The sequence below is a fragment of the Peromyscus leucopus genome, chromosome 4 (genome assembly GCF_004664715.2).
Source record: "Peromyscus leucopus breed LL Stock chromosome 4, UCI_PerLeu_2.1, whole genome shotgun sequence".
NCBI lineage: Eukaryota > Metazoa > Chordata > Mammalia > Rodentia > Cricetidae > Peromyscus > Peromyscus leucopus.
In genome coordinates this window covers 39352558-39364609 of record NC_051066.1, presented here as the reverse complement: position 1 = coordinate 39364609, position 12052 = coordinate 39352558, and the positions used below count along the sequence as shown (strand labels likewise).

General features: G+C 41.2%; 1 protein-coding gene across 1 annotated transcript in view; it reads left to right on the top strand.

Moving 5' to 3' along the window:
* The window catches only part of Dpp4 (dipeptidyl peptidase 4), an 87294-nt gene that overhangs the window by 74132 nt on the left and 1110 nt on the right, over positions 1–12052 (top strand). Inside the window, exons 23-26 of the mRNA XM_037204421.1 lie at positions 119–202; positions 374–438; positions 10107–10179; positions 10444–10517. Of these exons, the coding sequence (XP_037060316.1) occupies positions 119–202; positions 374–438; positions 10107–10179; positions 10444–10517 (296 nt within the window). The remainder of the gene's footprint in view (positions 1–118; positions 203–373; positions 439–10106; positions 10180–10443; positions 10518–12052) is intronic.

Genomic DNA, 12052 nt, shown 5'->3' with positions numbered 1-12052 from the left:
TGTTTATCTCAGTACTACAACTTTCAAGATAACTGGGGCACTAGACAGATGACTTCCATTGAGTGGGTCTCTCTGGGAATTTGACTTTTCTTCAGGTCAATTGCTGATTGTGTTTTAGGTTGTCTAGTTTGCACTCCCGCTGCCCTGATGCTGAGGGCTGAGTGCAAGATGGGTCAGGGTTGCAGAGAAGTCCTGAGTGAGAGTGAGTGATCTGGGTGTCAGTCTCTCAGGCTGAGTTAGCAAGGGTTGGCTGGGGGAAATTCTTTCATGAGTTAAGGCACAGGAGGGCAGGTAAAGTGATGCAATAGACATAAGAGAAGTTGAACCTGTTATTGGAGAAGTTGAACCTGGTCTTTTTTTTCCCCCATCACAGACTCAGTGTATACAGAGCGCTACATGGGTCTCCCAACTCCAGAAGACAACCTTGCCCATTACAGGGTAAGAGACAAACAGCTGTGCCAACCTTACAACTGTGTATAAATGGCTTAAGAACTTCTTAATTGTATCTATTTTAGAAAAAAAATATATATTATTTCCAGCAAATTTCTTGTTAAAAAGAAGTAACACAGGTGGTTTAGAGATTCTCCAGTAGCTTCCCCTACTATATTTTGCATAATTACAGTCGTTATCATATGCTATATAGGTCACAATATGCATTCATTTGGAAATACAAAGCAACATCAGATAATTACTTTAATTATAAAAATTTCAGTTTAGAAAACATGTCAAATTCAACATATTCTTTTAGGACCCAGAAGACTCTTTAAGCCTTTAGCAAGATAATAAAATGTTTATGATATTATAACAATTAAAAGGTAAATGCATGCCTGTAATTTTCTCACTCATAGCCAGCTATGTAGATTTTTAACACAGAATTTGCATAAAGCAGGTGAGGTGGCAGGTGCAGTTGAGTAGTGCCCTGAAGAGCCCTGTCCGTGAATTACTACATATCCTCCAGTGGTGGGAGAAGTAGTGGGCAGCTTGCTCTCCAGAGAAGCTGCAGCATTTGAAAACATGACCTGGATGCAGCTATCACCTGCGTCACTGTTAGTGTGGAGTCCACACCAAAGCTGTGTGGATGTCACCCTTATGCAGCTGTATGAAACAGCACCACTTTGACACTTGTAAAACTTTACTGATTCTGTGAACCATATTAGTTGAGGGAAAAAATTGTGAACTAAATTAAAGCTTTTTAATAAGAAGGAAAATCATCTCTGACATTTCCATTCTCCAAAGAGGTCCAAAATTCTCCCTGGAAGAATGAATTAAAAAGAAAGAAAAACAAGAAAAATGTCAACACAAAATTTTCTCTGTGTTGTGACTCTTAGTACATAGACCTAACTGTAATACATTGCTCTGAGCAATATACGTACATTTTTGTAAGATGCCATCATTATTACTATGGAATAATAATGAACCATCTGATCAAAACAGTGAATTTAAAGTCTCTCCTTTTGCAAGATGTGTATGTGTGCATATATGTGTATGTATGTGTATATGTATATGTGTGTATGCTGTGTATATATGTATGTGTATGTGTATATGTATGTATATGTATGTGCGTATGTATATATGTGTGTGTATGCACGTATGTGTGTGTGTGTGTGTGTGTGTGTATGTATGTATGTGTAACTTACTTTCACCCTAATTATAAGCTTGCACACGCAGGGGGACATGTTTGTGTTAGTGCCTGCATGTTTTTATATGTTTCTGAGACATGATAGAAAAGTAACCTGCAAATTAAAGTGACACACTAGATATCTCTCCCTACAAAGAAGCCTCCTAATCAAGCTCTCCCTGTTCTGTCAGAGGTCTCACCCAACAGTGCACACTCCATTCTTCTCACTCTGTCTACTCCACAGCCTATAGTCTGCTTCAAGCATTGTTTACTTGATGCATAATGACCTAGCTCCCTTGGTAATGGTAGCCCAGTCTGTACACTCATGCTGTGTCTTCCCACAATCCACACCCTGCTAGCACATCACACACACACACACACACACACACACACACACACACACACACACTGCACACACTGCTTTAATGACACTCTCCTGTGTACCTGGCTAAATCCAGTCTTCAGTCTTCAGTCTTCAGCTCAGTAGTCACCCTCCTCACAATGGCCTGGTTTAAGTGTCAGTTACAATTTTGTGACATTTTGCTATGGGTCCCTTATACCTGGATTGTCATTTGTGCCCCATTCCCATGTATGAGGAAGCTTCAACCATCATTTCTTTGAAAACACTATGTTACTTTCTTTGTGGGACTATGGACTCTCGTCTTAGTCTACCTTGAGTTAGTAGTTACTCAGCATTGGATTTTCCCCTCCTCCACCCCGTATTGTTACTTAACATTATATCTTCGACATTTCACTCTTTGAGTGTCCTTCTATGAAGCATAAGCCTAAAACCTATCTTGACTTAATTAAAAAAAAGTTTTAAAGTAAAACACTGTGATACAGTTGTATTTCTCCATCACTTTTCTCATTTTGATGCTGGATTTTTTTCTTCTTAATTATCCAACCTGAAAGAGGGTTTTCTTGACTACGTCAAAGTACTGAAACCCCCTGAAAACACAGAGCTTTACTGCCTAGGATTCTAATGCCTGGCTCTAAAGAATAGTGGATAAAAAGCCAAAGCATTCATTTTAGAAAACCCCAGTTTGAAGAGCCAATAAGGCCAGAGGCACAGGGTTAAGTCCGAACCTTGACACCAAAGGACGTCATGACATCTGCTTCACTTCTTTAGGATACATACCTGTCATACATCTTCTCTTTATCAGCTCTCTCTCTATATACTACTACAGGATGGCACTTTTAATCTGTCATTTCGTGCTTCTTTTTTTCAGTCTTTTCTATAGGCTCCTCTTTCCCACACCAATCCTCCTTTCCCCTAAGTCTACCCCCCACAGAGGTGGCCATTTTCATCTCTCCCCTTAGGTGTTCCCTGCATGAGGTAGTCATGTAAATAGAAGTCACTTTCTCCTGCCAATGGCAACACACGCACATTGGGTGCACGAAGTCACTCTCTCACTTTGCTGCACAGATGGCACCCGAGGACTGTTTAATCCTTCCACGCCAGGAGTCGGGTTTTCTTGGCATGAAATTCATTGCTGGCAATGGACACATTAAAACTGCCAGTACCAGGGAGCTAAAGGTTCCCAATGTGTTACTCAGAGGAATTATCCGGGAGGGTGATAGCTAAGGTGGGCAGGAGTAAGTGAGGCAAATGCATTAACGGAATCGTCTCCACCACGCTCAGTTGCTTCCTCTAAGCATGGAGGACTGAATCTGTGTGGGGATCTGAATGTGAGTGGAGAACTGAATCTAAGTGCCTATTTTTGGTGCACAGCAGGCTTTAGAATAAAGCTGCCCTCCTTTGTTTTTTAAATGAGCCTGTGCTTTTGTCTCTGGCAAGAATATATTCAAAGATTCTATTTTCCTCCAAGGCCCCAGCTGCCCCTCTGGACCCCTTCATCTTTTACTTCTTTTCTTTCTCAGGTTCGTTCTCTCTCTCTCTCTCTCTCTCTCTCTCTCTCTCTCTCTCTCTCTCTCTCTCTCTCTTTCTCCTGTCCTATCCCTTGAAAAGACATGAGAGCTAATTCAACAATCCCTTAAAGGTTGTTGTCACTTTGCATTTTCATGGGTCAAGAAAATATTTTGAAAAAAATTCCCACTTAGGCAGGAGTCTCTTAGCACATCCAGAATTAGGAAATGCACAAAGTGTGCTGTTGTGCAATAACTAAGTTCATGTTCTTAGCTAAGAAGCCATTGATACATAGAACTGTAGAGTTTGGAAGAATATAATTTTTAATATATGGTAGATGAGACGATTCAGTCCTAGGGGATAAATGACCTAGACTTTAGAGAAACCCAAATCTCCAAGAGGAACATACCCTGAGAATTTGGGCCCTTTTATTACTGAGGAAAGAGATGCCAGGTGAATTGTCAATGTGTGCCCCACTCTAAGCTAGCACATCCACCTTTATGAAGGCTGATTCCTCCCGGTGGGGGCAGTATTTCCTATACTTTAAAAGCTGCTATGAAGATTAGGGGATCCTGGGACTCAATTCAGTGACACCTGCAGTGATTCCATAAGACTGTTTGAAGATTGCCACCCACCTATGGCCAAATGGCAGGACAGGAACTCTTTTAAAGACTCCAAGGACCTCAACGAGGAACCCCTAAGGAGCTGGTCCCAGAGAAGTCTGAGCTGATGAACAGTGTCATTTGGTGGACAGATCTCTACACACTCACCATGCACAACAGAGAGAAATGATGACAAATTTAAGCAAAGAATTCAGACAACAAAGGAGGCAGCTCTACCACCAGTAGCCACAAGCATGCAGCAGCGTAGCCACACCTCAAGGAATGGGAGCCTACCCCATGGGTGAAGAATTTCTCAAAGCCCATCTGTAGTCAGAATTGTAAGGCTTGAACACAGAAGAGACTTTCGTTCATCCACTCAAAGTGCCTGGCATTTGATTTGTTCAAAAGTTTATTTTTTAGAGAGAAGAAAAAAGCAAAAACATGGGGAAGATAATTTTTTAAAGGGTAGCAAAACATTAACTTGAACATTATATAATATCCAATGTGTATGAAAAAGACGAGAGACTTCTAAATTGTGACAATGGAGCCTGGAAATCTATGTGTCAGAAGCCTGAAGGAAGGGAAAGAGGAGGAGCCAAAATCTAGAATTTCACCCCCCCCATTCAGCCTCAATTGTTATTCATCTATTGTGTTAGTATATCTAGACTCTAGTCTAAGATCTTTACATATATTTTCAGCTTCAAGTCTCCCTGAAACACTCTGAATCAGGATAATCACCACCATTTTATTGACAGGGAAACTGAGGCACTAAAATATTAAGCAACGTATAGACATTGAGGGTTTGAAAAGGAAGAGGATGCTATCTGAGCCAGGAAAGAAGGAAGAGAGAAGACATGAGGAAGAGCAGAGAGGTTCTCAACAGATTACAAAGAGAGGAAGGGGCAACAAGGCAGATAGACTACTGTGACCAGGAGAAGGGCTTCCTGGGACCTCTGAGAAAGATCCATGATGAGATCTGCATGAGAGCTTTGGGAAGAGCAGACCAAATGGTGACCAATAAATATGACAGGACATAGACTGGGAAGGGATGGTCTTGTGAATAAACAGAGAAGTAGAAGACCAAGGCCAGGAGGAGTGGGGCCCCAGTCCTGAGCCTTGCTGCCAAGAGGAGAGGGCAGCCTGGAACACACAGAAGGGCTGATTTAACTTGTAGAGGAGATTTATTTTGCATTTTGCTCAAAATTTGATAGGCTTTTGGCAAGTGTATGAAACAGTCATAGATTTGGCAGTCTTCTGCTAGCAGATTTGAAACGTTCAATCCTTAAGAACTGCTGCATCGTTAGGTTATGCAAAACAGGGTGCAATTTTGTAAATATGCCATCTTGTACTGATTTGACATTTGTTCTATTATCCCAGAATATGCCAAAGGGAGAGAGACCTTCAGATTTAAGCCAAACCTTAACTTGTTTGTGGAGTGCTGATAAAATGTTGACTGCTGTGTGATCTTTAAAGCAGCCAGTGCTGCTTGTGAGGACTGAGGTAGAGCCCCCTGTCTGGGGTTGATGGGAGCTCTTTCCTTGGCAACTCATGGGTACAGTTGTTTGATAGATGTACACAAGTAAAACATCTTATTTAGTGGGGGTTGGATTCAGTTTTTCTTAAATGTTTTCTGTGCCCTCTGCTTGGTATTAATGATGATCCTCCCAAATGGCACCCTTTAATGTTATTCATACAGCATTGATCACAGGAGGAGAATCCAGAGTAAGCCACTAAACCCAAGGCAATAGCTGACCAAGTTTGCTAAATTGTTATCCCCTAGACCCAGTGACTGCTTGCCCTCTACAGGACCTGTGGATGGTAATGAGTACTTGTGATGTCAAGTGACCATAGAACATGCTGGAGAGGGACTTGAGCTTTGGCGTTCAAATGACCTGCACTGAAAGTCTGCTTCCTTGACTTCTAGAAGTTTGAGCTTGAGGAAGTCAATGTTCCCTCTCTGAACTTCAATTTCCTCCTCTAAATAATGGGAGTAACCAAATATGCCTCCCAGAGTCACAGAAGTGATTATGAAAGACCCCCCACACTTGCCATGAAGGATGCTTTGGAACCATGGCAGCTGCCACCATCCTTCCCTTCAGGGAGCAAATTGTCCTTCTGCTTTGTAGATGGCATGAGGGGTAGCTTGAAAATTGTTATACCTCCTGTTTCCCACAGCATTTCCCTACTCTCATCAGCTCCTTCTTTTATTTCAAAAATACAAAGATTTATTTGTTGGAAGGTAGCTGAGGAGCCAGCATGATCCAGCAAGCAGCCACAGATGGTTCTTCTTGGGGATCGAAGGAAAAGCTCCTCACAGAGATGCTGTGGAATCGGCACTGCCACTGGACCAATCCTTTCCACTTCTCTCTGCCAGACTGTTGCTGGCAGCAGGGCTCTCCGGAAGTTTCTAGCCTCAGGAGAATGCCAACTGCACCACCATTGCATCCTTGCCCATTTATCACTCTGAGCTTCCTTTTTAGTCCTTGGTGATAGACTATTCGGTTTGTAACTTAGTCATCCATTTCCTTTTTTATTTCTGTTTCCATGGATAGGCAATAGGGGATCATCCAATTTGGGTGGGTTAAAATAGTGTAATTAATATCTTCCCAATCATTAATCATATATTGGAGGAATGTATGCATTTCCTATGCTGGCTTTGCATGTTTCCCCCACAGCTTGAAGTGTGCCATACAGTGGGCCAGAGGGTCTTAATAGAGAAGCCCGAACGCACAGTCCAGCAGGGAACCACTCACCGGTGGGTCCAGAGGCAAAGTGATATCATTGCATTTGGGGTGGAGGTTTGTTTTCGGCACCGAAAGCCAGGAAGAGGGTGTGCTTCTAGCAGCTGTCTGTCTCTCTCATCGAAAGGTCCCTTTGGAGGCTTCTCCCAATGAGCAGGGAAACGTGCGCTGAAATGGCACACTTACCTTGCAACTGCAGGGGAAGCTTTTGTTTTATTTTTCTCTTGCTGCATTAAAGTATTTGTCTTTCTTTCTTTGTAGTGTAATATTGTTAATGTAAAACAATTTGCATCATGACACTTTTATCACAGTTTTCGTCTTTTTCTCAGTATGTTGCATTTCTCACCATGTCTAGTTCATCACAGCTACAGTGTGTACATCACAACATTTATCTTAGGCTCAGGGTTTTACTTGTTTATAAAAATTGTCTTCTTTCAGCCTGTATTCACTCCATTTAAGAAAAAAAAAGGCAGCCAGAAACTGTTTTGGTCCAAACTCCAGTAGTTATCACATTCCTTGCTAACTGTCCTGTGTATTTATATGCCTCCTAACTATTACTCTATGTTTCAATGACATTTCTCCATCTCATGGCACTGGGAGGTGGTTGGAGCAGCTTTTGCTGTTCATGCTGCCAAACAAGGCAAGCCCATGAGGCTGTCGGAGGTGAGGTGAGGCAACACAGTTGGGTATCTGGGTCAGGTCTGGTGGTTAAAGTTAATTATCGTCTGTGAGAAAAAGGTGGAATTGAGCTTGTGCAGAAACGAGGTGGCAGGAAGTCAGCCCAGGCTGAGTCTATGACTGGGGGAAGAGATCACTGTGAAGGTCCCTTAAGGGGCCATGGCTCTGCAACTCAGAATGAGTCCTGGGTCTTCTAACCCCACCTTTCCATCTCCAGCTACATCAGATACATAACAATGCCATTTAGGATGGTTTGATTTGATTGGCTTCTCTTAGAGGACAGAGGACTGCTCAAAGTTCTGTGCTATCTTAGGTGATAAATGACCTGCCAATGGGAAAGACACTCTTCACCACTTACAGGGTTATTCAGACCATTGTGGCTCAGAATCCAGAGTGCCCACTAGTACGTACTTCAAGTTCCAGGATTTTTAATTAACATTTTATTTCACACCGTTCCTTTGCTGGAAGACAATCATAAGTCCTTTGCAATTTTAAAAGACAAGACAGAAACAGAAAAGGAAGGAGTTTTTCCCAGACTTGGTTCAGTTTTGACACTTCCTAGGGATGGGCTGTGGTACAAAGTTACTTTCTGAACCTGTCTCCTCATATAGAGTGCAGGGTTGGCAGAGACCTGTGTAACACAGGTGTGAGACTTTGATTGGCTTTCCTGGCTCCTTCAAGATGGTTAGTTAGCACAGTGACAGGCACAGAGGAAATGCTCAAGGAATGGTAGGTAGGATTACTACTGCCATGGTGTAGCAGTTGGAAGTGGGCAAAATGACTTAATAAATTGCAGAATGAGAATATTATATTCTGTCTACTCCACTTCCACTCAACTCTGCAAAAGCAAGCTTAATTATATTTCATTTACTTATTGAGTTGGTAAATATTTAGCTATATATTACATGCTAATGATAATAAACAATTATAAGCAAGTCTTATGGACTTTATTATTTAATTGAATATAAATGAATGTTGTTTGACTAGATAAAAAATGAATGGCTGTACAAATAAAAGTGGTAGTGTTGTGATAGAGGCATGCTTACAAGCATGCTGGATAGATGGATTCGAAATGGATAATTACATGTAGGACATCCCATCAGATGAAAGTTTCCCTAAAATTACATTAAAGAACAACTTTTAATGAGTTGCAATGTTTATTTGATAAGTTTGTGAATAAATTCTCAATTTGGGTCAGAAGTTTCATATAATGTTAAACAGGAAATAGCCTGCAAAGACAGGATGGGGCATTTACTTGGAGCTACCCGATCCAGGATGATCCTAGGAGTTTTAGTCAATGGAAACATTTTGGGCAACTGCACTGAAATTTGTAGACAGTATGTCACTTTCCAGAAATACTGTGTCACAGAATTTTCAGTCAGCATCAACAACTGACTTTAAACAATGCTTCTACCATGTCTCTTGACTCCTGAGTGGAATTATTCTTATTCCCATTTTGCAGAAATCAGGACTCAAGAGGGCAGCATGTATGTTTCCAGTTGCAAAGTTCAGTAGTACTGAAAGCGAAGACTAGTCTTGAGCATGTAACTGCAGCCCCATACCTTTCTGGCCAGACCACTAGGACTCCCAGCACAAGTATCCAGTGTGCACCAGCTTTGTAGATAGAAGTGTCACTGAAATGCAGACCCCGGGTGGCTGCTTCTGAGTCCATGGAGATGTCACTGCCCTGTTCCCTACCGATCCCGCTCCAGACAGCAAAGCAGACTCACTCTTCCCAGTACCTAGCTGGTATTTCCCCTTCATCTAAACCTTGTAACCGGTCCTAAATTTAAATCTTCTGACCTATGCTTTTATTTTTTTCATCCAAGACCTCTGACCCTTATTGTAGAAGCCCCTAGATGACTCAGACCACGAGATAGAACTTTTAACCCTTCATCCTGGCACCCTGGCTGCCTTGGGAATAAAATTTAACAGCACCATTTTTCTTTAATATTAAAAACAAGGAAGTACCAAACACCCACTGATTTTCTGAGGCCACCCTTGATCTTTTTCACCTTTTCCCCTCCCATATGTTACACTTGCTTAGGCTTTAAACATCTGTTTCCACAGAGGTAATGTTTGCTTTTCATTTAGAACCTAGCAATGTGGACCAAAGTTCACATGACATATTGCAGAGTATGTTTAGTTGCAAATGCTATGTACAGGCTCTTTGAAATGTAGCATGTATGGCACCATGTGACACATGGTTGCTATGGTAATACACTTTTTGGCTGAACTACAGCAGAAACCCATGGAACATACATTGCTAATATGAGACTCTGCCCTCTGCTAATGCATAGGACACAGCCAATCTGTGATCTGGGACTCAAGGGGTTTTGCGTGCAGCCTAGGGGACAGGTGCCCTCTTCTTACATGTGCAGGGAAGATGTGGCATTCTTCCTTTCCAGTCCTGTCTCCCAGGCACGGGGCATGCTGTGCATTCTGCCATGCATGGAGACAGCATTTGCTTGAATATCGGTTTGCTATATTTTGTATCAAAGGGGGCCCCAGCTGAAAACATTTTATTTTGTAAACTGAAGTGAAAAATCAGTTATGGCAGATCCTTTTTTGAATAATGACATTCTTTTTCCCAATTTCAGAATTCAACAGTCATGAGCAGAGCTGAAAATTTTAAACAAGTTGAGTACCTCCTTATTCATGGAACAGCAGATGGTGAGTTTCAGTTAATTAGACTTTTTAGTATCACAGACAGGTTTGCAATTTCACTACTGACAAAACAAAAGCATGAGGGGCAAGACTGTTACATTTACTTCAATAAAACAGTGTTGCTTTCCACAACTCACTTGTCTTGGGCTAAATGGGATGCTGAGTCCTAGAACTTCAGTCACTGTCTTCTCTGCTTCCCCTCAGTAGCCGAACGCTCCAGAGGCTATTAGCTATTTGTTTATGGCTGCTTATTCCCTTTCTTTCCCGCAGATAATGTTCACTTCCAGCAGTCAGCTCAGATCTCCAAAGCCCTGGTGGATGCTGGCGTGGATTTCCAAGCAATGGTATAATAAGACTTTGTTCAGGGGAAACCAAGTATCTGGGAGGTCTAGTTTCCTCTTCAGGGGTTACTTTTTCCCAGAGACTTCTGAAAAGATAGGACTGAAGAGGGCTTTCTCATTCCAGTGTGAAGTTGGAGATGTGATATCCTTGAGTCATACACAGAGTAAATATTAGACAGTTTGAGGTTGAGAAACACAGTATTACATATCCTGGGAGTGTCAAAACACCATTCTTCTATTCCTGTGATGGTTCAGTCTCTCCCTGTTTTGATTTGAAAGTAATCACTTATTCCGTAAATGTGTGGCAGAGTAATTCTAAAGTGAAACCAGCATGATAATAGCTGAAATGCAAAAGCCATTCTGTTATTATGATTACTAGCCATCCTAACAACAGTGGGATATTAATAATCAGCATGCTGCGGTTCTTGGGACTGCTACACTATCTTTTGTTGAACAACTGCAGGCAACAAGCAATTAGGCTTGTTTATAAAACCAGAAACCACTGGGCTGCCTGTGCCTATACAGAGAGTGTTGGGGGTATTGAGTCTTCTATATTAGAATTTTTCAGGTCAAAAAGAAACAATATATATATGTATATATATATATATATATATATATGTATATATACATACACACACACACACACACACACACACACACACACACACACACACACACACACCCCATGTCTTGCACTAATAATACTGTTGTTTAAAACACAGCTTTTTACTTGTTTTGGCTAGAAAACCCTGCCCTCCTCCTTCTCACACATAATTCGCTGTGTGCTCAGTTCCAGTAGTGCCCACTGTCTAGACGTAGGCTTTCTATCTTGTATTGAGAAAACCTGCCATATCTTTTGGACCAGATTCTCAGTAGAGGTCGAGGTTTAATTTTTCATTACTTAAAGCAAAAACATATAATACTCGAGGCATGATTTTAAAATTAACTTTTGTCTCAGTAATATGCACTAGGCTGGCAGTGCTTTCCCATTCATTTAGTAAGGTATCAGTTTATGCGTGTTTGCTTCAGGTTGGAGACTCCTTCTACATAAATGTCACACAGACAGAGCTTTTAATTTCCAGGATAAAATTTAACTGTTGGTAAATAATACATTTGACTTTTGACTTCATTATATATGTGTGTGTGTGTGTGTGTGTGTGTGTGTGTGTGTGTAACACTTTAATATTTAAACTGATTTTTCTAGCCATTAAGATACTTATATTGGAAAAATTGCTTTAAAAACTATTTATTTTAATACATACTCAACTGTAGAGAAATTTGATACTTGCTAGTACCCATTAAAATAGTATGGGTATAAACCTTCCCATTTACGGTGTGGTTTTAAGTGACCTTTGAGTTACATTTGAAAGTTGATTTGGGTATTTTAATTAGAATATACCTATGTTTAAAGCCCCATGCAGTAAATCCAAATGCACAGTGGATTTTCTCAGTACCTGAAAAAGAGGACCAGAGACTTCTTCAGAACTGAACATACCTTGAAAGGCTCTGGGGAAGAACTAGACACCATCTTTGACCAC